Below are 24,516 nucleotides of genomic sequence, written 5' to 3'. Positions count from 1 at the left end.
GATTTCTAATTCCGCGGCCCGTCACTGCGAAATTACAGGCTTGGTCGTGTGGACGCTCTGTTTATACATTCGACCGGGAAGGGGGTGGTTATTTCCAAATAAAGTCCGAGTGTAGACCAGGCCCAAGGTGCCACAAGAGCGCTCATTGCTTTGAAAAGCTAACCCGTCAGGCACGCAGACACCTGAGTTAGCCCGTGGGAGGTGCTGATGAGAAGGGTGTGCGCTAAGCCCCATCCTGTCTCAGAGGGGGGCAGTCCGAGCCTGCCGATACACACCTCTCTCTGCAGGGGAGACTCTGCTGCCACCCCTCTCTTGGCAGAAGGTGTTGGGGGGGAACTTCCCGGATGACTCTAACCACAAAATAAATATGCTTCAAGCACCCCCCCCCCCCCCGGTGAGGGGAACTCCCCTCCTCTGTGTGCTGCAGCGCCCTCGCTGTGGCGCTGTTCTCTTTCCCTTTGGTGCGATTTCTCTACCACCCCATTATCTGGGGGAGCAGCATGAAAACTACCCACTCAGTAGTGAGAGAGAGCCTTTGAGGGACTGGCCGAAGCTGTGACCTCACTCCAGGCGAGGGTCTTTTGTCCCCTCACAGCTGAGATCATGCTGAATTCATTTCAGCAGTGCCCCTCTCAGGGCCACGGATGGGGAATGAAGGGGCAAAAGGGGCCGCTGCCCCCGGGGCTCAGTGATTTAAAAGGGTCGGCGGCTTCCGGCTGCCAGTGCCTCTACTGCAGCAGCAGCTGGAGCCCTGGGCCATTTAAATTGCTGATATAACCCCAGGCGCTGTGGACCGGGCAGCATTGCTGGGGAAGGCTAGACCCTCAGCCCCATCTCTTCCACCTGAGGCCCCGCCCTTTCCAGGGGCCTGGAGCAACCCCCCCACACCCTGCCCAGGGCCCTGGCAGTTCTGTTGAATAGTCCTAAGTATGGCTGAGTAGGGATGGTTCCCACCCTGTACTTGGAGTTGAAAGACCAGCGTGGGTTTACTCCCCACAGGCTCGGCACACAAACGCAGGGGGCGGCTTAGTGGTGGTGGTGAGGAGACAGTCCTTGCTTTCCTCTTGTCCTGCCCACTGACAGAGTGGGGCAAAGGGGCAGTTGCCCAAGGGCCCGGTAATTCCCGGCCCCCTTTGAATTGCTGCCAGAGCGCAGCATTGCTGCTCCTTGTGGCTGGGGGGGAAGGGAGAGGAGGGGCGCATGCTGCAGTCCAGGCGGCACTGAGGGCTCGCTGTCTCAGGCCCTGTCCCTTCCTCCTGGGGCTACACCTTTTCCGGGGGGATGGGGTGCTTTCCCCCCGGGCCTAGGGAGGCTGTCGGCCCCGCTGTCCACGGAACCACAAGTGCAGGGGACAGTTGTACTGCAGTGACCACAGAGGGTCAGCCACAGCAGGAAGATAGTGGCTAGCTGGGCCTGGTAAACCCCTCTGACCTCCCAGCCCCCTGCCTTGAATCCTCTGGCCTGAGCCAGCCCACCCTGAACCCTGCATCGGCCTCTGCCCTGAGCCTCCCCACACCCTGCCCTGGCTCTTGACCCCTGTGCCCTGAGTCCCGCCACCCCATCTCCCAGGCCCCTGCCCTGAGGCCCCCAACCCCTGTCTTAACTCCTGCACCCCCCACACTCCTAGCCCCCTGCTACGAAGGACCTGAGCAATGCCCAGTAAATCTAGTGTCTTAAGACAGAAATTACCCATCTGAATGGAATTCAAAGGTACTGTTTCTGTACGTACCAGATTCATTTAAACGGGGAAATAATTGTTGATAAAAATATAAAGCACACATGATAATCACTGTGACTTCATCACACGACCGGCCACAAGACTTGTGGAAGAGAAGCACCTTTTGTGTGTAGCTCATTGGTAACCAGGGCACCCTTACAAACCCTGCTGGCACAGCAGTGCACAGAGAACTGAAGTGCTGTTTTTCAGACAGGAAATTCAGGATTCGAAAACCTAGCGCACTCTGGAGGGAGCGCACTGGAATGTCCAAACATTGACTTGAGAACATTCCTCTATTGTAGGAAAGCAAGTAGCCACAGTGGATTCTCCCAAGGGTTTCCCCTTCAATTCCCTGTGAGCAGCTTAGGGCAGATACGGCACTCAGATCCAGGATGGCGTTCATCTCTCCCAACTTGTCAGGCAGAGAAACTTTAAGGTTTTATATAGTTGGTTTGTATTTTCTTCTTGTGTCCCAGTGTCCCAGTGTCTATCCATATAATCTAAGTTAACATAACATAAGAACGGCCGTACTGGGTCAGAACAAAGGCCCATCTAGTCCAGTACCCTGTCTTCTAATAGTGGCCAGTGCCAGGTGGCCCAGTGGGAATTAACAAAACAGGGAATCATCAAGTGCTCCCTCCCCTGTCACCCATTCCCAGCCTCTGACAAACAGAGGCTAGGGACACCATCCCTGCCCATCCTGACTAATAGCCATTGATGGACCTAACCTCCACGAATCTATCTAACTCTTTTTTGAACCTTGTCCTGGCCTTCACCACATCCTCTGGCAAGGAGTTCCACAGGCCAACGGTGCACTGTGTGAAGAAAAACGTCCTTTTGTTTGTTTTAAATCTGCTACCTATTAATTTCATTTGGTGACCCCCTTAGTTCTTATGTTATGGGAACAAGTAAATAACTTTTCCTCCACACTAGTCATATGGAACCTGTTCAAAACCCTTAATAATTTTTGTTGCCCTTTTCTGAACCTTTTCCAATGCCAATATAACTTTTTTTAAATGAGGTGACCACATCTGTACACAGTATTCAAGATGTGGGTGTACCGTGGATTTATATAGAGCCAATAAGATGTTCTCTGACTTATTCTCTATCCCTTTTCTAATGATTCCTAACATTCTGTTTGCTTTTTTGACTGTTGCTGCATATTGAGTGGATGTTTTCAGAGAACTCTTCACAATGATTCCAAGAGAGAGATCTAATTTTTGAGTTTTTGGCTAGCTGTTCTTCAAACTCCTTTTTGGCTTTTCATATTATATTTTTACACTTAATTTGACAGAGTTTGTATTCCTTTCTATTTTCCTCACTAGGATTTAAATTCCACTTTTTAAATGATGCCTTTTTATCTCTCACTGCTTCTTGTACTTGGTTGTTAAGTCACGGTGGCAATTTTTTGGTTCTCTTACTATGTTTTTTAATTCGGGGTATACCTTTAAGTCGGGCCTCTATTATGGTGTCTTTGAAAAGTTTCCATGCAGCTTGCAGAGATTTTACTTTTGCCATTGTACCTTTTTTATTTCTGTTTAACTAATCTCATTTTTGTGTTGTTCCCCTTTCTGGAATTAAATGCCACAGTGTTGGGCTGCTGAGGTGTTTTTCCCACCACAGGGATGTTAAATTTTATTACTTTATGGTCACTATTTCCAAGCGGTCTAGTTATATTTACCCCTTGGACCAGATTCTGTGCTCCGCTTAGGACTAAATCAAGAGTTGCCTCTCCCCTTGTGGGTTCCAGAACCAGCTGCTCCAAGCAGCAGTTATTTAAAGTGTCAAGAAATTTCATCTCTGCATCCTATCCTGAGGTGATATGTACCCAGTCAATATGGGGATAGTTGAAATCCCCCACTATCATTGAGTTTTTTATGTTTATAGCCTCTCTAATCTCCCTTAGCATTTTATAGTCACTATCACTGTTCTGGTCATGAGGTTGATAATATATCCGTACTGCTATATTTTTATTATTAGAGCATGTAGTTACTACCCATAGAGATTCTATGGAACACTTTGCCTCATTTACGATTTTTACTTCATTTGATTCTACATTTTTTTTCACGTATAGGGCCACTCCCCCACCAGCATAACCTGATCTGTCCTTCCAATATATGTTGTACCCTGGTATGACTGTGTCCCACTGATTGTCCTCATTCTACCAAATTTCCATGATGCCTACTATATCAATATCTTCCTTTAATACAAGGCACTCTAGTTCACCCATCTTATTATTTAGACTTCTAGCGTTTGCATATAAGCACTTTAAAAATGTCTCAGTATTTATCTGTCTGCCATTTCCTGATGTGTTAGACTCTTATTCATTTGATTGTTTCTCATCTGATCTGACCCATTGTTTATCATCTTCCATCCTCTCTTTACTAGAACATACTATATTAGACTATTATTAGACTGTCCCCTCAGAGGTGTCTCTGTCCGATCCATGTGCTCCTCCGCACCTGTCGGCTTTCCCCCAGCCCTTAGTTTAAAAATTGTTCTATGACCTTTTTAATGTTCAGTGCCAGCAGTCTGGTTCCATTTTGGTTTAGGTGGAGCCCATCCTTCCTGTATAGGCTCCCCCGTCCCAAATGTTTCTCCAGTTCCTAATAACTCTAAACCCCTCCTCCCTACATCATGGTCTCATCCATGTATTCAGATTCTGAAGCTCTGCCTGCCTACCTGGCCCTGCGCATGGAACTGGAAGCATTTCAGAGAACGCTACCATAGAGGTCCTGGATTTCAATCTCTTTCCTAGCAGCCTAAATGTGGCCTCCAGAACCTCTCTCCTACCCTTCCCTATGTCACTGGTACCTACATGTACCATGACCACTGTCTCCTCTCCAGCACTTCACATAAGGCTATCTAGATAAGTCTATATAAGAACTAGGAGTCATCAAATAAAATTAATAGGCAGCAGGTTTAAAACAATCAAAAATAAGTTTTTCCTCACTCAGTGCACAGTCAACCTGTGGAACTCCTTGCCAGAGGATGTGATGAAGACCAGGACTTTAGCAGGATTCAAAAAATAGCTAGATAGATTCATGGAGTTTAGATCTATCAATGGCTATTCGCCAGGATGGGTAGGAATGGTGTCCCTAGCCTCTGTCCGGAAATGAGTGACAGGAGAGGGATCAGGTGATGATTCCCTGTTGTGTTCCCTCCCTCTGGGGCATCTGGAATTGACCACTGTGGGCAGACAGGATACTGGGCTAGATGGACTTTTGGTCTGACCCAGTATGGCCATTCTTATGTTCTTAGATGTCTCGAGAGATCCATAACCTTCACACCAGGCAGGCAAGGCATCATGTGGTTTTCCTGCTTATTGCTAACCCTGCTGTCTCTATTTCTAATGATTGAATCCCCCATTACTAACAACTGCCTTTTCCTAATGACTGGAGTTTCCTCCCCTGGAGTGGTATCCTCAGTGTGAGAGGATATCACAGTATCATCTGGAAGGAGGGTTCCAACTATGGGATGGTTTCCTTCTGCTCCAGCTGGATGTTCCCCTTCCCTGAGCCTTTCATCCTCCTTAACAGCACAGGGGATGTCTGACTGGAGGTGTTCTAAATGTTCCAGAAAGCCTCATCTACATACCTCTCTGCCTCCCTTAGCTCCTCCAATTCAGCCACTCTGGCCTCCAAAGCCCGTACGCAGTCTCTGAGGGCCAGGAGCTCCTTGCATCGAATGCACACATATGCCACCTGTCCATAGGGCAGGTAATCAAACTTGCTACAACGGGTGCAATAAACAAGATAGCCCCCACGCTGCTGCTGGGCTTCTGCCTGCATTCTCTCCTACAGCTAATTAGATTATTGATAGGGTTTTGATTTCAATCAGGCAGTTTTGGTTTTAGTTTAGCTTAAAAGTTTTAAAGAATGCCAGGTGTATCTAACCCTCTTCCAACTCCCCCTCTAAACTCCCTGTTAGCTGCTCCTGTTCGCTAAGCTCCCTGGTCATTTACTTGCAGGCTTTATATAGCTCTGGCCTTCCTGATAGCCCTGCCTCCTCGTTAAAGCTTGACCAATTTTCTCCACTTGGTCACCAACCAGAGAGACCTGACAAAGCAGAAGGATCTCCTACTTTCACGATGGGGCCGTGTTCGCTGGCACCATGTCCGGAAGTGGGTACAAGAGGATTTGATGGCTGGATTCACCAGGGGGTTTTTCCATTGGTACTGCAGGGTAAAATGTCCCATCTGTCAGGGAAGCAGAACTCAAAACTCAAAAGTTCCTGTACATCAATAACTTTTGTTTCATTCTAAGACAGATATTGGCAAAAGTCAGCATCAGCTTCCCACTCACAAACTGTAAACCCATATTCACTGGTAGTGAAAAAGCTTAGGCTGAATGTATTGGCATATAAAGTAAAATCCATTTCTAACACTGTGGAAGTAGCATTAATTTAAAGCTTATTAGTTGCAGGGACACCACCAAACATGTCCTGCAGCATGGTTCCCTTAAGCCATGCTCTTTCACCCCTGAGGTTTGGAGGTAAAATTTTCAAGAGCACTCAGTGACTTAGAAACCTCAGGATCCTAAGTCTCATCGAAGGTCAGTAGCCTCAGCTCTAAAGTGACTGCTGAAAATGGTACTTAAATGCTTCTGAAAACTTTAGTCTGGATCAATAGCTCTGTAGAACAGGAGCTGTCCAGCATCCCGCTCTAGTTCAATCTACAGTAAAGTGAAGGTCAAGATGTAAAAAATGATTGTAGAGAAGTATGGTGTTGCTCCAGGAGTGAATGTGTAACATGGAACTCCGCATTGGAAGTTACTCCTTTCATGGCTATTAAACATTCCTACTTGAGGTTTATATTCTGCAGATTCTTCACATGAGTACTTGTATTACAGTAGCATCTGGAGCCTTCAGCTAAGAACAGGGCCCCATTGTGATAGGCCCTGCGAAAACACATAGTAAGAGACAGTCTCTACCCCAAGGAATTCATCTAAGTCAACAAGACAAAGGGAGTATTATCATCTTCCCCATTGTGCAGATGAGGGACTGATGCACATAAAGATAGAACACAATGGCCAAGCCGTAACAAAAGCCTGTGGCTGAGTTGGGAATTAAACTCGCTTGAACGTGTAATTAATAAGCAACAATTATATTGCACTAGATATATTTATCTTAATTTTCTTCCCAGACATGTTTGCATTGTTTTGTATGGCAAAAAGGGTCACAATTGGACACATTTAAAACAACAACAACAATAAATAAGGCTGTTATAATCCAGCACCATTCTTGGACAGCATTCTCACTGGTCTTTGGGAAGTGGAAATTACATCTGAGAACCTAAAATCGCCTTCGCTTGGAGTTCAGAAATTCCTCCAACTGATTGCAAGGGACACGTTAGTTCTGAGCTGAAATATGGGAAAAGCAAGCTTTCAAATGATGGGATGTTGTAGGCTTCAGAAGGGGTCAGAATGTGGGGTAAATGGGAATTTGTAATGAAATAGATACTATTATTTCTTCATGTAATTGTTAAGCTTTTTTGTTTGTTAATTGTTAATGCTGATTCTGGAGAACATATGTGGTTAAAAGAGTAGCAAAATCCCCAAGGAAGACCGACTTTTCTAATTTAAATAGTTGACAAATTACTCAGAACTGTTGTACTAGTTTTCAGTCACATTTTACAATTATATTGCACTCTATCACAACTGTACCCACCACACTGCAGAAACAAACATCATCTGGGCTGTTATGACCCCGACCTGGAATCCTGACTCTGGAATAAAACTTGGCAGTGCTGTTGTATGTCTTGGACCCAGAATATTACAGAGATAAGATGGATTTGCTAATATCTTTTATTGGACTGACTTCCTGGTGAGAGAGACAAGCTTTTCTGTGTACAGAGCTCTTCATCAGGTCTGGGAAACACTGTAACAACCTCCGCCTTCAGCTGCCTGCTCTCCCTCCTCCAGTGACTGGAAGCGTGTATGACAGGCCAGGGCCCGCTTTGAGACTGTTATCTGGTGTGCTGAGACCCCACTGAGCTGTTTTCCCTGCCAGCTTGGACTCCCAGTACCTGCCCTGTTGAGCTAGATCCGCTAGGCTGCTGCTGCACATACACCGGGGCCAGGCCACGCCCCCAAAGCTGCAGCTCTTAACTGAAAACAGCCCAGCGAGACACCTGTCTCCAGCTCACAGCTACCCAGCCCCTCTGGGAGCTGAGCCCTAGATGCATCCGTCTCGTGCTGCATAGCGAGCTGTACAGTGCAAGCTTATGAAATTCTCCCTCTTTCTCACTGTAAAGGGAGACTGAGTCCTTGCCTCCTTAGGTAACAATTACTTACACCAGGTTTATTACTCAACAGCAGTGATTTTTATTACGTATAAAAGGTTGGATGTAAGTGGTCATGAGAGATAGAAGACAGGATAATGTCGGTTAATAAGCAAAATTAAACACAACATGCGAGCTAAGCTGAATGCACCAGAAAACTGGTTACACGTAATATCTCGCCCTCAAAGTTGTTCCAATAAGCGTCTTTCACAGGCTGGAAAGGCTCCCAGACTGGGCCCAATCCTTCCCCCAGAAGTGAGGTAGCCAGGGGAAAATTAACCACCTAGCTTACCTCACTCCCCCACCTTAAATAGGTTTTGCATTAGGGATGTGTAAAGGGTTACCAGTGACCCACTAAGCATCATCCGTATCGGGGGCTGCTCCAGCATGGCTGAGCCCACAGCACCATGGTCAGGGGTGCTCCAGCCCCCCAGCCCACAGCACAGTACAGCAAGCTGGTGCAGCCTGCTTCGAGCAGCCCCAGCCCACAGCTCAGTAGACTTGGCTTGGCCTGGGTGGAGCAAACCCCTTCCCAGTGTGCCACTGGCAGGAGGCTGCTCCAAGGTTAACTGGTTAAACTTGGGTATGTCTACACGGCACACGTATTTTGGAATAAGTGATTTTGGAAGATATATTCCGAAGGAGCTTATTTCAAAATAGAGCATCCACACTACAGGGAAGCCTCAAAATTAGTCTGAGGCAGGCTCCCCTAATGTGGAGGCGCTACCTCAATTTAGGGGAGAAATTACTTTGAATGGGGAGACGCTATTTCAAAATAGCAGCAGTGGAGCGTCCACACTACCGCTATTTTGAAATAACTGTTTCAGAACAGGCATTATTTCTCGTGGAATGTAGCTTACAGAAGTCAGAATAAGCTACCCGTCATTTCGATATTATTTCAAAATAACAAAATTGCTGTGGAGACACTCACATTGTTATTTCAGAATAATGCTAATTATACCGAAATAATGATGCAGTGTAGCTCCACCCCTAGTGTTTAACTGGTTAACATTTTAAATAATTAACATCCCTCTTTTGCATAAGCTGGGCATCCTTTGTGTTGTCTTAACTTCACCTCCACTCATGTGGAAAAATACAGCATCCAAGATGGATCCCAGTATCACGTGACAGGACCACATGTCTTCGTAGGAGCCAACATAGCCCCTCCTCCCAGGCGTACAGGGAAAAACAAGTTTATTCACAGATCACTGTCCTGAGTATTGGACCGTTAAGCTCCTTGAGTACTACCAATGGCCCTGACTTGGCTACATTAGTCACACAAGCTTATACTTCACATTTCTAACTTCACCTACAGAACTGAGCCATGCATGCAAATGCGATAATCATATTCAGTAGATTACAACCTGTCCAATGCTGCATCTGACGATGTGGTCTTTACACACGAAAGCTTATGCTCAAATAAACCTATTAGGGTATGTCTACACTAGCCCCCTAGTTCAAACTAGGGAGGCTAATGAGGGCAACCGAAATTGCAAATGAAGCGCGGGATTTAAATATCCCATGCTTCATTAGCATGTTCCCGGGTGGTTGCCATTTTGGAAATTGACTAGCCCGGAATAACTGCTTGTGTCTTCCTGCGGCAGTGAAACGGAAGTTCGAAGTAAAGCCCTAACTCAAATTAGCTGTTATTCCTCCTGGAATGAGGTTTAACAGCTAATTCGAGTTAGGGCTTTACTTCAAACTCCCATTTCACTGCCGCGTGTAGACGTGGGCAGTTATTCCGGGCTAGTCAATTTCCAAAATGGTGACCGCCCAGGAACATGCTAATGAAGCGCGGGATATTTAAATCCCGCACTTCATTTGCAATTTCGGTCACCCTCATTAGCCTCCCTAGATCGAACTCCCTAGTCCATTCACTTGGAATGGTCCCTTGAAATATGTGTTAACTATTTAAACTAAACATCTGTTCCACTATGTATTTACCTGTGACACACTGAGTACATGTCCCAGACCTGAAGAAGAGCTCTGTATAAGCTTGAAAGTGTGCCTCTCTCTCCAAGAGAAGTTGATCCAATAAAATAATATTATCTCGTCCACCTTGTGTCTCTGGTACAAAATTGACATATATAATGGTAGTTTTATCTCTTGTTGGAATTGCTGTATCCATGAAATTCCTGCAGGCACTGTTCCTGCTCCTCTCTTTTGACAGTATCTCCTAATGGGAAAGGCTGGCACAGAGGTAGCTGTAAACAGAGTTCACAGCCTCTCCATTCTAGCTGAACATCGGTATTTTCTAGCTAAGGAAAATGCTTTCTCAACATGAGCCTCGTAATCTCCCAAATGTAAAATAATGCACATTGGAAAAAATAATCCCAACTGTACATACAATATGATGGGGAATAATTTAGCTATAACTACTCAAGAGAGAGATCTTGGAGTCATTGTGAAGAGTTCTCTGAAAACATCCACTCAATGTGCAGCGACACTCAAAAAAGCAAACAGAATGTTAGGAATCATTAGAAAAGGGATAGAAAATAAGACAGAGAACATCTTCTTGCCTCTGTATAAAACCATGGTACGCCCACATCTTGAATATTGTGTACGGATGTGGTCGCCTCATCTCAAAAACGCTATATTGGCATTGGAAATGGTTCAGAAAAGGGCAACAAAAATGTTTAGAAAAGAGGAGACTAAGGGAGGGGGGATGATATGGTAGAGGTCTATAAAATCATGACTGGTGTGGAGAAAGTGAAGAAGGAAAAGTTATTTTCTTGTTCCCATAATATAAGAACTAGGGGTCACCAAATGAAGTTAATAGGTAGCAGGTTTAAAACAATAAAAGGAAGTTTTTCTTCACACAGCACAGGGTCAACCTGTGGAACTCCTTGCCAGAGGAGGTTGTGAAGACTAGGACTCTAACAAGGTTCAGAAAATAGCTAAACTCATGGAGGTTAGGTCCATCAATGGCTATTAGCCAGGATGGGCAGGAATGGTGTCCCTAGCCTCTGTTTGTCTGGAATTGGGTGACAGGGGAGGGATCACGTGAGGATTCCCAGTTGTATTCACTCCCTCTAGGGCATCTGGCATTGGCCACTGTCAGCAGACAGGACACTGGGCAAGATGGACCTTTGGCCTGACCCAGTAGGGCCGTTCTTATGTTCATAATGACAAGTATCAACATTACAAACCTTTCCGATCCTTTTTACTCTAGTCTGGTCAATGTTTTCTTTCCACAAACCAATTCACACCATTTTCCCACATAGGACCCCTCCCATTTAGCAATATGGGAAGGGTAATGTGGTTGTGACTCCTGGTCTCCCTTCATGCCCCCCAAGTCTTCTCAGTTGTTTCTACTTCTTTTCCACAGAAATGCATCAGCAGAGGCGAGCTGCAAGTCTCGCTGTCGTACCAGCCCGTTGCGCAGAGAATGACGGTGGTGGTGCTGAAAGCCAGACACTTGCCGAAAATGGACATCACTGGTCTCTCAGGTAGAAGCTATTTTCTCCAGCCTAGTCCTAGTTTATTGCACTGCACCGGATGCAGCATCTTCTTCCCTGTAAGCCCACAGGGAATGCTGTGAAATGGATTGTTAGTTACACTGTGCTCTCTGATCAGTTGTTTACTGATTAACTTGTCAGCTAGCCCTGAAGTGTTGGCTTTTCCATTGAATGTCTTCAAGTCAGCACAACACTCAAAATGGGACACACACAAGCATCACAGAGAGCAACATTTAGCATGGCGAGCTGTTGTAGCCCACACACCTGCTGGGTGCGGTGCATTGTCCCAAGCAGTGCCGCTGAGACCGCTTCCAGAGAGCGAGAACGAGTTTGCTCTACAGCCTCAGGTGAACGCCAGCTGGCTTTTAGTTCAAGTGGTAGAAGTTGATGCACTAAGCTCCGGAGGTTCCATGATTGGGTCTGCCTGTCTGGTGTGACACTCTGTGGCTACGTGTACGCTGCAGGTTTCTTGTGCAAGAACAGCCGTTCTTGTGCAAAAACTTGCGGAGCGTCTACACTGCACGCGCGTTCTTGCGCAACTAAATGTATAGTAAAGTGTCGGAACAGAGGGCTTCTTGTGCAAGAGTTATTCCTCTCCCCATGAGGAATAAGCCCTCTTGTGCAAGAGCTCTTGGGCAAGACGGCAGTGTAGATGGGCAACAGAGGTTTCTTGCGCAAGAAACCCCTATGGCTAAAATGGCCATCAGAGTTTTCTCACGCAAGAGAGCGTCCACACTGCCATGGACCGCCTTGCGTAAAATGTGTCACATTTCTGCTTGCAGATGAACGAAAACACAAGACAAAAACTGTAGGAGGGGAGGGAAAGGGGAACATCTCTTTAAAAACATTTGGGAGTTAGGAACAAAGTAACCCTCACAGTGGTACAGGCTCGGTACTAGATGGAGGTGCAGAAAAGGCAGAAGTTTTCATTAAGTATTTCTGTTTGGTATTTGGAAGGAAGCAGGGTGACGTTTTCAGAGTGTGTGAGGATTATCTTTCCCTTCCCCCCCCCCCCAATCCAAGGAAGATCAGAGACAGCTTCTACTTAGGGAGAAACAAGGTGGCAGCAGTGTTCCCTGTAAGCTTTGCACTTGGGCGGCCACCCAGGAGATCCAGGTGCCCCCCAGCTGATTAGCAGAGTGCCCACAACCAGCCATGTGTTTCTACTGGGGGTGCACATCTGCACATGCCTCAGTGCACAGAACAACATTTATTCTGCCCATAGATGGAAAAAATTAGAGGGAACATCAATTGGCAGGCCTAGATAATTTGCACCCAGGGTCCTCAAAGAGTTGAGTGAAGAGATCTCAGGCCTGTTGGTGGTAGTTGGTAATAAATCTTGAAATAGTGAAGAATCTAGAAGCCTAGGAGAATTCTAAAATTATGTCAGTACTAAAAGAGGGCAAGTGGGATGACCTTAGGTACTTAGAGGCCAGTTAATCTGGTATCAATCCCAGGCAAAATTATGGAAAAGATCATACCGGATTCAGTTATTAAAGAATTAAAGCCTGAGAACTGAATTAATGCAGACAACATGGTTTTATGGAAAATAGATCTTTTCAAGCAAACATTCTGTTCTTTGATGTGTTTAGCAGAGGCAAGTCACTGTAGATATAATAGATTTAGACTTTTCTAAGTGTGCTGATTTACTTGGAGCCTAGAGCTGTGACTCACCTTGCCCTGGTGTACACTAGAGAGTTATTTTGAAATAACTCCCCTTATTTCAAAACAAGGGGATCGTCCACACTACCAAGCCTGTTATTTCGAAATAACAGGGCTGGTTCTTTTGAAATAACTCCTGTTTTCCATGAGGAAAAACGCTTATTTCAAAATAGTTATTTTGAAACAGCAGGAGTGTGGACGCTCCACTGCTGCTATTTCAAAATCACGACTCCCCAGAGCATTCAGAGTATCATTGAATCATAGAATACTAGGACTGGAAGGGACCTCAAGAGGTCATGGAGTCCAGTCTCCTGCCCTCACGGCAGGACCCAGTACTGTCTAGATCATCCCGAGAGACATTTATCTAACCTACTCTTAAATATCTCCAGAGATGGAGATTCCACAACCTCCCTAGGCAATTTATTCCACTGACAGGCAGGAAGTTTTTCCTAATGTCCAACCTTAACCTCCCTTGCTGCAGTTCAAGCTCATTGCTTCTTGTTCTATCCTGAGAGGCCAGGAAGAACAAGTTTTCTCCCTCCTCTTTGTGACACCGTTTTAGATACCTTTTAGGAGTAATTGCTCCTCAGTGCTTCCTGGGGCTCTAAGTTGAGGTAGTGGGTCCACATTAAGGGAGTCAGCCTCGGACTCATTTCGAGGTTTCCCTGGAGTGTGGACACGCTATTTTGACATTATTATTTCGAAATAAGTTATTCCAAAATAGTTTCTCAGTGTAGACATGCGCCTTGTTTCTCCGCGCCTCCAGCAGAAGGGAATGCTGCTTGTTGAGTGTCAGCATCCTAACAACACCAGCCTGTTATGCCTCAGAGCACTGCCAACTCTTCCTTTGCCTTGCAGCTTAACACTGTGTCCACCTCAGTCCCAAGTCCCTTGGAAGCATTCCTTTGTGATATCCAGCCCCTGACCTAGCTACTCACAGAACAGCAGCTCTGCTGTACCCAAAGGGACAGATCAGACCAGCTTGTAAGAGGCCCAGGGGAGCGGACAGCCTCACCGGGCCCCTGAGCAAGGTGTGTGGGAGTGGGGCAGGCTCCGTGCTCCCGGAAGGGGCAGGGCTGGGGCAGCCAGCCTTCAGCCCCGCCTGGACTATGGCACATCCCCCTCCAGCCCATAGAGCCCTGGGCCCTTTGGAATTGCTGGGCCCGGGCAATTGCCCTATTGGTGGGCCTGAAGATTCCACTGATGAGCAGCACTTTGCTTAACATCACAGCACTTAGGCCTAGTGAAAACCAATGGTTACCTATAAAGCATGGCCATAAAAGACTCTGAGAGACTAAACTTAGCTTCCATGTTAACCTCCTCTCTAAATACGCTTCTCTCACGTGGCCTCTCTGCAGCATTTTAAACCTACATTGTCTGCAATCCCATTTTTATGAGTGTAAGTTAGCTGTGTGTTGACTTCCTAAGTGAAAGATGAAGGGAGGTCGTCTTTGCTTTCTAGTTCTACTCCCAGTTTTCACTGTCTTAGCCAAAAATAGCCACACATGGCTTGGTTTCCTGGGGTGTTCCTTTTGGGTTAACATCTCTCCATTGTGGTAGCTTACAATGTAGAGTTTACAGCCTGAGAGAGAGAAATACATTTCTTACCTCCTGTTTGGAAGAAAACATGGTTTTCGCCTTTGCTGGTGCCTTATACCTCGATACAAATTTTTTAAAATTATATTTTTTCAGTATACATGCATGATGCTGTCTACAGTACCTGTCCATTCAGTATTATTGTAGAGATGTGTTGCCCAGGGTATTGGAGACACAAGGTTGGTAAGATCCTCTTTCATTGGCCCAATTCTTAGTAATCTCACTGCACCCTCGTTGTCCATATAGTGCATGTTCATAAGTTTCAGAACCATGTTAATTTTGGAGCGACACTGGCTTCCATTTGAGACCTCCCATTACATTCTTTGGAGAACTAGAATGTAAACAGCAGCCTCATGAGATTTCTATAACCGCTTCCCAGTTGACATTCGGAGGTCAATGGATCACAGAAACTATTACATGACGTTCTGATAAAAAAAGAAATGTACAGCATCAAAGCAAATGGAAAGGGCTTAGCAGATGGCCTACAACTCTCAAAAAGTAGCTGTCCATGAGGGATCGGCCAAATGAGGCATTTGCAGCACTTCTAAGCTCAACATGAACCGTTGTTTTAAATGTTGAGATACAAATTACTGTTGATAAAAATCTGTGGAGACCAAAGACCTGTGTCAATGTGAACATGGTAGTCAGAACAATCGGGATTGCTTAATAAAGTTAGACCCAGTCAAACTCAAAGTGTTGTGATACAGCCGAATGCAACGTCAGCTAAGGAGAAAAATGCAGGCCGTGCCTACAGACTGAGGCAATTGGATCCTGAAAGCAGCGACTTTGTATGTGGCTTAGTTTAGAGAGACCTCCCCCCCCCACACACACACAGAAGACTATTGCAGCTAGTTCTGGAGTCCACATTTTCGAGAGAATGTTGAAGAATTGGAGAGTGTGCAGAGAAGAGCAACAAGAATGATCGGAGGAACAGACAGTTTGTCCTACTGCAAGAGACTTGTAAGGCTCAATGTATTTAATCAAAAGAAGCTCAAGGTGTTACTTGATTACAGTATATAGGTCCCTTCACAGGGGAAAAAAAAAAACCACATGGTAGTAAAGGGCTTCTTTAGCTAGTGGAGAAAGGCATACAAGAACTTCTGCCTAAAAGTTAAAGCCAGCTAAATATTTAAATTAGAAATAAGGTACAAATGTATAGTGACAATAAATTAACCATTAGAAAAAAAAACCAAGAGAAATGCAAATCTCCTGAGGTCTTCAAATCAAGGCTGAATGCCTTCCTGAAAGATATACTTTAGACAGACAAATTATTGGGCTTAATACAGGAGTAACAGGGCTACTCAATATGCGGCCCGTGGGCTGCATGTGACCCACAGCCTGGTTTTTTGCAGCCTGCGGTACGGTTTGGGTTTACACAGGGCTCAACACACAGCCCGCAGGTGGGATCCTTTGAACGTGGCTTCCACTGGGAACACGCTCCGTAATGGCGAGTCAGTATATTGGTCTTCTGTTGACATGCGTTTTAGTAGTTACATTCCTGGCTTGTCATTGCTCATTAAAAGTGCTGTCGTATGGGTGGAAATCAGGTAAATATTGCATTTTATTAATATCAACAAAACTGACTTAAATGGGGCCTGCGTGTTGTGTAGTGTTGCCTTAATCTTTGTATTCATGCCCATCAGTGTGAAAGAAGCTATTTGCGTATATTTTTGCATGCACATGCAACCACACTTAAGTTGCGGCCCTCGGCATGTGCTGTGAGTATCATTTTTGCCCCCCAGAGCTTCCAAAGTTGAGTAGCCCTGCTCTATAATCATATTATTGAAGGGATCCGCATATATGATTTAATGCTCCTTTCTGGGGTGCATTAGGAGGAGCATTGCCAACAGATCTAGGGAAGTGATTATTCCCCTTTATGCAGCACTAGTGACGCCACATCTGAAGTATTGCGTCCAAGTCTGGGCCCTCCATTACAGAAAGGATGTGGATACATTGGAGAGAGTCCAGCAGAGGGCAACAAAAATGATGAGGGGGCTAGAGCACATGACTTAGAGGAGAGGCTGAGGGATTAGGTCATATTTATCTATAGACTAGGAGAGTGAGGGGGGATTTGATAGCAACCTTTAACTACCTGAAGGGAGGTTCCAAAGAGGATGGAGAGAGACTGTTCTCAGTGGGGGCAGATGGCAGAACAAAGAGCAATGGTCTCAAATTGCAGTGGGGGAGGTCTAGGTTGGATATTAGGAAAAACTCTTTCCCTAGGAGGGTTGGGAAGCACTGGGATGGGTTCCTTAAGGAGGGGTGGAATCTCCATCCCTAGAGGTTTTTAAGTCCTGGCTTGACAAAGCCCTGGCTGGGATGATTGAGTTGGGTTGGTCCTGCTTTGGGCAGAGGACTGGACTCGATGACTCCTGAGGTCTCTTCCAACCCTAGGATTCTGCCATTAAAAATCTATGAATCTAAACATTCAAATCTTCCTTATCCGGCTAACTAAGGAATGAAAGAGCTTCTACTTCAGTTCTGTAATTCGCCAGTAAGACAAGGAATTAAACATTTTTTCCTCTCAAAATAATTTAAAAAAAGGTTTTGGTGGGGGGCGGGGGCGGGAGATAAAAATAAATCTGTTTTTTGCTCCTCTTATAGATCTCTTTAAACAAAGTTTTTCATTTAGGGAATTATTCGCTTTGGTTCTTCACCTGTAAGGGAATCAGGGATTTAAACAAACTCTCTCACATATTTATAGTAGGATGAACTTTTATTTCTGTTCAGATTCTCTGATTTCCATGGTCCTGACTGGACCTCAGACACAATATTCCAAGAAGTATTATTAGCCTGTGTTATTGGTTTGCTTTTTTCTTTTTTTCTGGCAGATCCCTACGTTAAGGTGAATGTTTATTATGGCAGAAAACGCATAGCAAAAAAGAAGACCCATGTGAAGAAGTGCACTTTGAATCCCATCTTCAATGAATCCTTCATTTATGATATCCCTGTGGATCTCCTTCCTGACATCAGCATTGAATTTCTAGTCATCGACTTCGACCGCACCACCAAGAACGAGGTGGTAGGTCGCCTGATTTTGGGAGCGCACAGCGTCACCACAAGCGGGGTGGAACACTGGCGAGAGGTGTGTGAGAACCCCAGAAAGCAGATTGCCAAATGGCACAGCCTGAGCGAATACTAGCCAAGGCTGCAGCAGCCATGGCTGGCTCACAGAACTGACTTAAACCTTGTTTTAGTCGTAGAACTAAACTTTCGTAAGATGCAGCTGATTGGTTCTCAAGTGATGTGGTTTTGCAGGGCACTAAAATTCTAAAAAGCATTAAATTTAAAAATACCACAAATATATGTAAGTGTAATCACGCTATTGCATGCCTAATACAAACTAAAATTAGTGTAACTTACCAATATCAAGTTGCAGATTTTAATATTATCTGTTACTATGGAAGTTGTGTTTGTGCCGAACTGTCTTTGCTGGTATTCACCACAACTGCCCTCTCTTTATTAGGCTTTTCCCAAAGTTTTTGAATTCTGCTGTTGAACCTCTAGTTTCTTGTTAGTTCATCTGCCCGTTGATCCTTGCTGTTCTGTCCTTTGATTTGGAAGCATTAACTGCATTTCCATATATGAAGGTTTTAGAATTCTGCAATAGCGCTAAGAGGTACATGGAAGAATGACTCTCTCCTTTTAAGAAAAATGCCTTGTAACCTGGAATTGGAATATTTCCCTTTGTGATGTATTTGCTTTAGAACTATAAAGTAATACTTAAAGGTATAAATACCTAAAATTGAAATACCTGATCACTTTGGTTTTGCCATATGGAACTTGGTTCAGGATAAATATTTGATCTATCCTAAATGCCCACAGAGCACAAACTATTTTATTCAACTCTATATATGTATAAAGGGTCGGACAGAACATTATCAACTAAATGTGTATGTTTCAGTTTAGGGAAACTGAGGCTAATTCTGCTAAAGGATTTTTTAATTCTACCTGAACATTATCTTCTTCCAGTCTGACAGTGAAATATCAGAAATTAGACAGGAAATGTTATGCCAGAGAAAGGCTTTTTAATCCAAGAATGAATTATATAGCCTCCTCCACATTTAACATGAGCTTCTATTAAATCTACTTTTTAAAAATTTGTTTCTATAATTGCCAGTATTTAAAGCATTAGACTTAATTTACATTGTGAAAAATAAAAAACTCTCTTCTCAAAACATAAATTAAGCTCTCAAGTGACAGTACAAAGCATTCTGAACTAGCCTTATATTTTTAGCTTCCAATAATTAGAATTTGCTTACTGTCACCTTTGGAATTATGAAAACATGAGTGGATAACTGTGACTTGTAGCACTTCATAGGACATTTGCCAGATTAGTCAACAACTTCTCTGTTCAGAAACACATGGTCCCCAAGTTCTGTAAAGGTAAACAACCAGTCAATGCAGCTGCACTAGATCGCTCTGTAAAAACACTGGTCTAAACTTTGTTACGAGATGATAATATCTTGGCAAAGTAACCTGATTTGGTTCCTAGAACAAGTTAATATTTATTTTAAATATCATTGGCAAGCGGATTATAAACAATTATAACAAGAGACCTAATAAACAACTCCTCTGCGGGATTTGAGTTTATAATTTTTAAACACTACACATGAAAAACAAAAGAATTGAGCGGGCAGAAAGGCACACAGAAGACTGCAAATTTTCAGTATTCATTTCGTTGCTTCCATGCAGCCACTGTTCTGTGCCCTGTGGAATGTAAATAATGTATTATAAGTAAATTTTTTAAATCATTTAACTGTTTACAGTACTTGAGACCACTGGATTTTAGAGCCCTGATGGAAAAAAAAAACAAAAAACGAAACACGCTCCTCACAATGTTCTTACTATTGAAAGTAGAATAACTGAGCACGTCTTAGTCTCCAGTTTCCTCTGCAGCCATTGGCAAACAATCCACATTTTACCACCCATTAGTATCTCAGCAGCAATTTCTGACAAGCTCTCTTTGGGAAGCTGAATCTTTCCCCTGACAGCTTTTGTTGCTTGTAAGGATCTCCATCAAGAAAATGTTTCAGTTGATCTGGGTTAATGAATACAGGACTAATAGTTACATTGAGATTGAAGCCTCTCAATATTTCTAAGTCTTGCAGTGGAGTAAATACAGTGTGGGCTTCCCCCATACGATTTATCAGGACACCTTAATCTTGAACATAAGGCTGCTTGCTTGAGGTTACTGTCGATTTTGACCTTTGTCCTAATTCCTTTCTCTCTCTTACTCTGTTATTGGCGCTTAGCCATGAGCAGAACAGATTTTCCTCTGGAAGCTGGTGCAGTTATATTTGAATCCTGGTTTTTGCACTGAGCAATCTGATTGTTAAAGGTGTGGATGTGTCATCATTCCTTCCATATTCTTCCCGCACTAGAAAAATAATGATTGAGTTCGGTTCCCTTTGTCTTCATGAAAAGTATGCTTAAGCCTAGATCATCTTCTTATTCCGATTCCTTTAATTGAAAAAGGAAAGACTAACATCTTGTCAAGGAAAAGTGCTCAGGGTAAATAAACTTAGGCTTACTGGGCAGATGTGAATAACTCCATTACTCCCCAGGAATAATGGGAAACTGAAGATTTGCAGATAATTTTTTTTTTTTGGTGTAAAATTGACAGTTACTGACAGCTGCCTCATGGTGGAATCTCCCAGATGTGTTTTTTCTTTACCTAGTGTCTTCTGTTGTAAAATTAACTTGGACAGTTACAAATTTGTGGTAAAAAAAAAATAAAAAGCAAAAAAACTAACTTGAAATGTGTGAAACTGCATAATACTGTATGCTAATCTACAATATGTAATGCTATCTTGTATGTTGAATTTGTTAACGCACATTGAGTGTGCAAATAAAGACTGATTCACTTTAAATAGCTACTGACTGTGGACTGTTTATAGCAATAAAAAGGATACACACAGTTATTTACAAATAACACAACAGCACCTACTTTTAAAAATTTCTAAAAGCTGTGTTCCTGACATAAGCTGTTAGGTTTCAGAGAAAACAGCAGCTCATGACATAAAAATGCTGAATGAAATAAAAATGAAGAAACCAAGCTAATGAAATCTACTTGTCCCTTCACCGTATGAGACTGTATTAGAACCACTATGACAGCTCTGTGTTTAGACAAGATCAGCTCATGGATTAACAAATATGGGCTGATGTGTAACCCAAACAAGACAGAAATTACGCTAGTAAGTGGAGAAAAACCACTTGTAAGAGTTGGCAGTCCTGATACATGCTCCTTTTGTTGATGGCGCACAGCTGGTATTAACCAGTTCAGTCTGTCCTTTAGGCATGTTCCTGGATTCCTAGCTGCCACTGAGGTCTTGTCTGTGCTTCGAGATAAGGTCAAATTTATTAAGGTCGATTTTTAGCACCTGATTTTGTAACGTCAAAGGTGCACGTCCCCACTGCATACAAGACAGTGTGTCCACAGTTGGGTGGCTACCATCAACTGACAGCGATGCATTGTGGGTAGCTCTCCCACAGCTCCTAATGCCACTTTGCATTCTGGGTCAGGGCCCATTGGGACCAGTGGATGGTTCTGGGTACATGACCTCATTGTCCCATAATGCACTCATCCCCTCCTCCTCCTCCCTCCCCCCCTGAAAGCAATGGCAAACACTCTTTTCACGCCCCTTTTTGCCTGCTTATCTGTGCAGATGCCATAGCAGGGCTAGTTTGGACCCCGTTTAGCAGCCAAGTGATGTGGGAAGCATTGCAAACACCTTGTGCATTATGCTGTGGTATGTCCAGAGCCTAGCCACAGGCGCCGGAGTGAGGAAGAATGTGAGGAGGCCTCAGACAGACACACGTATGATAAACTTGAGTGGAGCAATGGGCGGATGCTGACGGCAGTTGATCCTCTTGAGAAAGCGGAACGCCGGTTCTGGTGCCATGAGACAAGCTCAGACTGGTGGGATCACACAGCGATGCAGCTGTGGGACAATTAGCGGTGTCTGCAAAACTTTCCCATGCTTAGGGCCACTTTCATGGAAGTTTGCAAAGTGCCTTCCCCCGCCCTGAAGCACAGAAATAACAGAAAGAGACCTGCTCTGGCAGTTGAGAAGTGAGCAGCAGTAGCTCTGTGGAAGCCTGCAAGGCCAGACAGCTACCAATCAGTTGGGAATTAATTCGGTGTGGGGAAATCTAGTGGGGGCTGCTGTGATCCAAGCAGCCAAGGCAAAAAATAACCTTCTGTAGTGATTGAGAAACATGCAGGACATAGCAGAGGGCTTTGCTGCGATGGGGTTCCAAACTATGGTAGATGGAACGCATGTCCTTATCTTGGCACCCGGCCACCTTGCATAAACCACAAGGGGTACTTCTCAACGGCTCTGCAGGCGCTGATGGATCACAAGGGCCATTTCACCGACATTGGTGTGGGACGGTCGGGAAAGGTGCATGATGTGCGCATCTTTAGGAACTCTGGTCTCTTCAGAAAGCTGCAAGCTGGAACTTGCTTCCCAGACTGGACAATTACCATGAGAGGCATTGAAATGCCAATAGTGATCCTTGGACACCCAGCCTACCCCTTGCTTCTGTGGCTCATGAAGCTGTACACAAGCAACCTGCACATTTCAAAGAGGCAGCCCCACACAGCTGAGCCCGGGCTCAGCGGTGCGGTGCTGCCCCTTTGAAGTAATCCCCTTCCCCTCCCTTTGTTGCTTCTATCTGATAGAAGCAGCGGGGGGGGGGGGGGGAGAGCGAATCAACTAGTTGACTAGTCGACTATCCGATAAACAAAAGCTTATCGGAGAGTCGACTAGTCCTTAACATCCTTAGTTCACACTTTCCTAGGCCTTTTCTTGTGCACCGAGAAAGCAGCAGAGTTGAAAGTTGTGGCCAGACTGGTCACTGTGGGGTACTATTGGACACCTTCCGGAGGCCAGGAACAAATGCAAGGTCAAATTGACCATTACTCCTTGTGAAAAGCAGGAGTACTGAAATCTACTTTAACAGCCCTTAAAGTCAGTTTAGAAAATCGACAATGCAGCTAAGTTTGACCTCAACTCCTAGCATAGACCAGGCCTAAGCTCTCACATACCTGCATCTAAAGACTGGCCACTTTGAACCAGAAGAGGTCAGCGTGTAGCAGTATCCACATGACCAGTTTGTGCACCGTATGCTAGTGCATTTTAGGTTTCTGTCCCGGTTTTTCATGCACTAACTGTTCATCTAGATGAGCCCTGAAACTAACAATCTACCATTTCTGATTGGCTAGGAGACATTGGTCAGTCTTGAAGGACAGTGATCTGGCCACAATTATACACTCCCTCATCAGCTCGTATCTGAATTACAGTAATACAATATACCTGGGCATGAAGCCATCAGCCCTCAGGAAATGCCAAATACAACAGAACACTTTACTGTGTCTCCTCGGCAACACAGCTACTGGGAGCACATTAAATCTGTCCTCTCCTTGTTTCATGGGCTTCCCACAGAATATCAATTTAAGCTCATGGTCTAAACCACATCTTCAAGGCACTCAATGGCCAGAATATATAAAAGATTGCCTAAAGCTCCAGGATAAACACTGTGGTCAACAGTTCAGCTCCTCCAGCACAATGCAATTTTCTACCATTTGGGGACAGCTTGTCTATGTAGGCAACAGCTTTCCCAAGGGACTGTCACTGGAACCAAGAAAAAAAATGGTCTGTTTCTCCTGCCATTATCACCTGCATTTCCACATCAAAAGCTATGTCTGGGACACATCCAGCCCACTTAATTAGCCTCATTAACACTTGACAGGTACTTCTGCTGTTATACATATATCTTGGTTTCTGTTATTTCCACTCCAATTCATCTGAGGAAGTGGGTTGTGCCCACGAAAGCTCATGAATCTATATATTTTGATTAGTCTCTAAGGTGCCACAGGTCCATTTGTTTTTAAAGTTACAGACTGACACATCTACCCCGCTGAGATTTTTTTACAGGAAGTAAGGACTATCACAAACCTGGCTACTGCCCACTTTAAGTGCCAAGTGCTCTTCTTTGATCATGACTTTGATAATATAAACACAGAGAAGCTGGTATATTTATAAAAAAAAATACCAGAATACCACATTACATTACATACAAAATCTTCACTATGAGAAGATAATAAAGTATGGCCCAAATGTGACAAATGTTACTCATGTCTCTTAATGCCCTCTGAAAGTTGCTCAGATACTATATACTCACAGCTGGCAACAGGGGTCTTCTATAGTTATCAAAGCAACTACATTGCGCACTAGTTATGCTGTTCTTTGCATGTTGGTTCTGAGGGTCAGCACCAACTGCCTGTCAGTATCTCAGTAACTATGCAACACATGCAATGATTGGCTAAGACTGGCTGCTTGCCAAAGTAAACAGGTTTGTATAATTGCTGGTTATTTTCCACCAACTCTACTGTAAATGTTAACATCTTTTCATGCAGTTCTTTCTTGGCTTCCTTACCGAGCACTCGCACGACCTGCCTGTGACGGGAGTTTCATGTGCTTTATGAAACTGCGCTTATGAAGTGAATATGCTATAACTGAGCTATGCTTGATGCAAGATGACACACATAACCTATCACTGGGAAGGTTGTGATTCTCCCATTTGTATGCAGGCAGCATTTTTGTAGATAAAGTTTGGAATACTGCCCCGCATATCTGTATTTCCTATTTACTGCTTTGGGTCGCGCCCACTGCTGACACTTCAGGTGTAACATGAAAGAGACCACCATCTTGATGGCCCATCCACAAGAGTCAATGGACTGTAAAAGAGGCCAACCTTTCTGCCCGTGAAGAATGGCTACAGGGGACCCTAGAGAG

General features: G+C 44.4%; 1 protein-coding gene across 1 annotated transcript in view; it reads left to right on the top strand.

Moving 5' to 3' along the window:
* Window positions 1–20,586, top strand: part of SYT11 (synaptotagmin 11) — a 37,619-nt gene extending 17,033 nt beyond the window's left edge. The window contains exons 3-4 of the mRNA XM_075908316.1: window positions 11,326–11,446; window positions 17,545–20,586. Of these exons, the coding sequence (XP_075764431.1) occupies window positions 11,326–11,446; window positions 17,545–17,855 (432 nt within the window). The 3' untranslated portion in view covers window positions 17,856–20,586. The remainder of the gene's footprint in view (window positions 1–11,325; window positions 11,447–17,544) is intronic.
* Window positions 20,587–24,516: the final 3,930 nt, after the last annotated feature.

The sequence above is a fragment of the Pelodiscus sinensis genome, chromosome 24 (assembly GCF_049634645.1).
Source record: "Pelodiscus sinensis isolate JC-2024 chromosome 24, ASM4963464v1, whole genome shotgun sequence".
Classification (NCBI taxonomy): Eukaryota; Metazoa; Chordata; order Testudines; family Trionychidae; genus Pelodiscus; species Pelodiscus sinensis.
The sequence above is the reverse complement of the archived record's forward strand: the minus strand, read 5'-3'. Positions and strand labels throughout refer to the sequence as shown.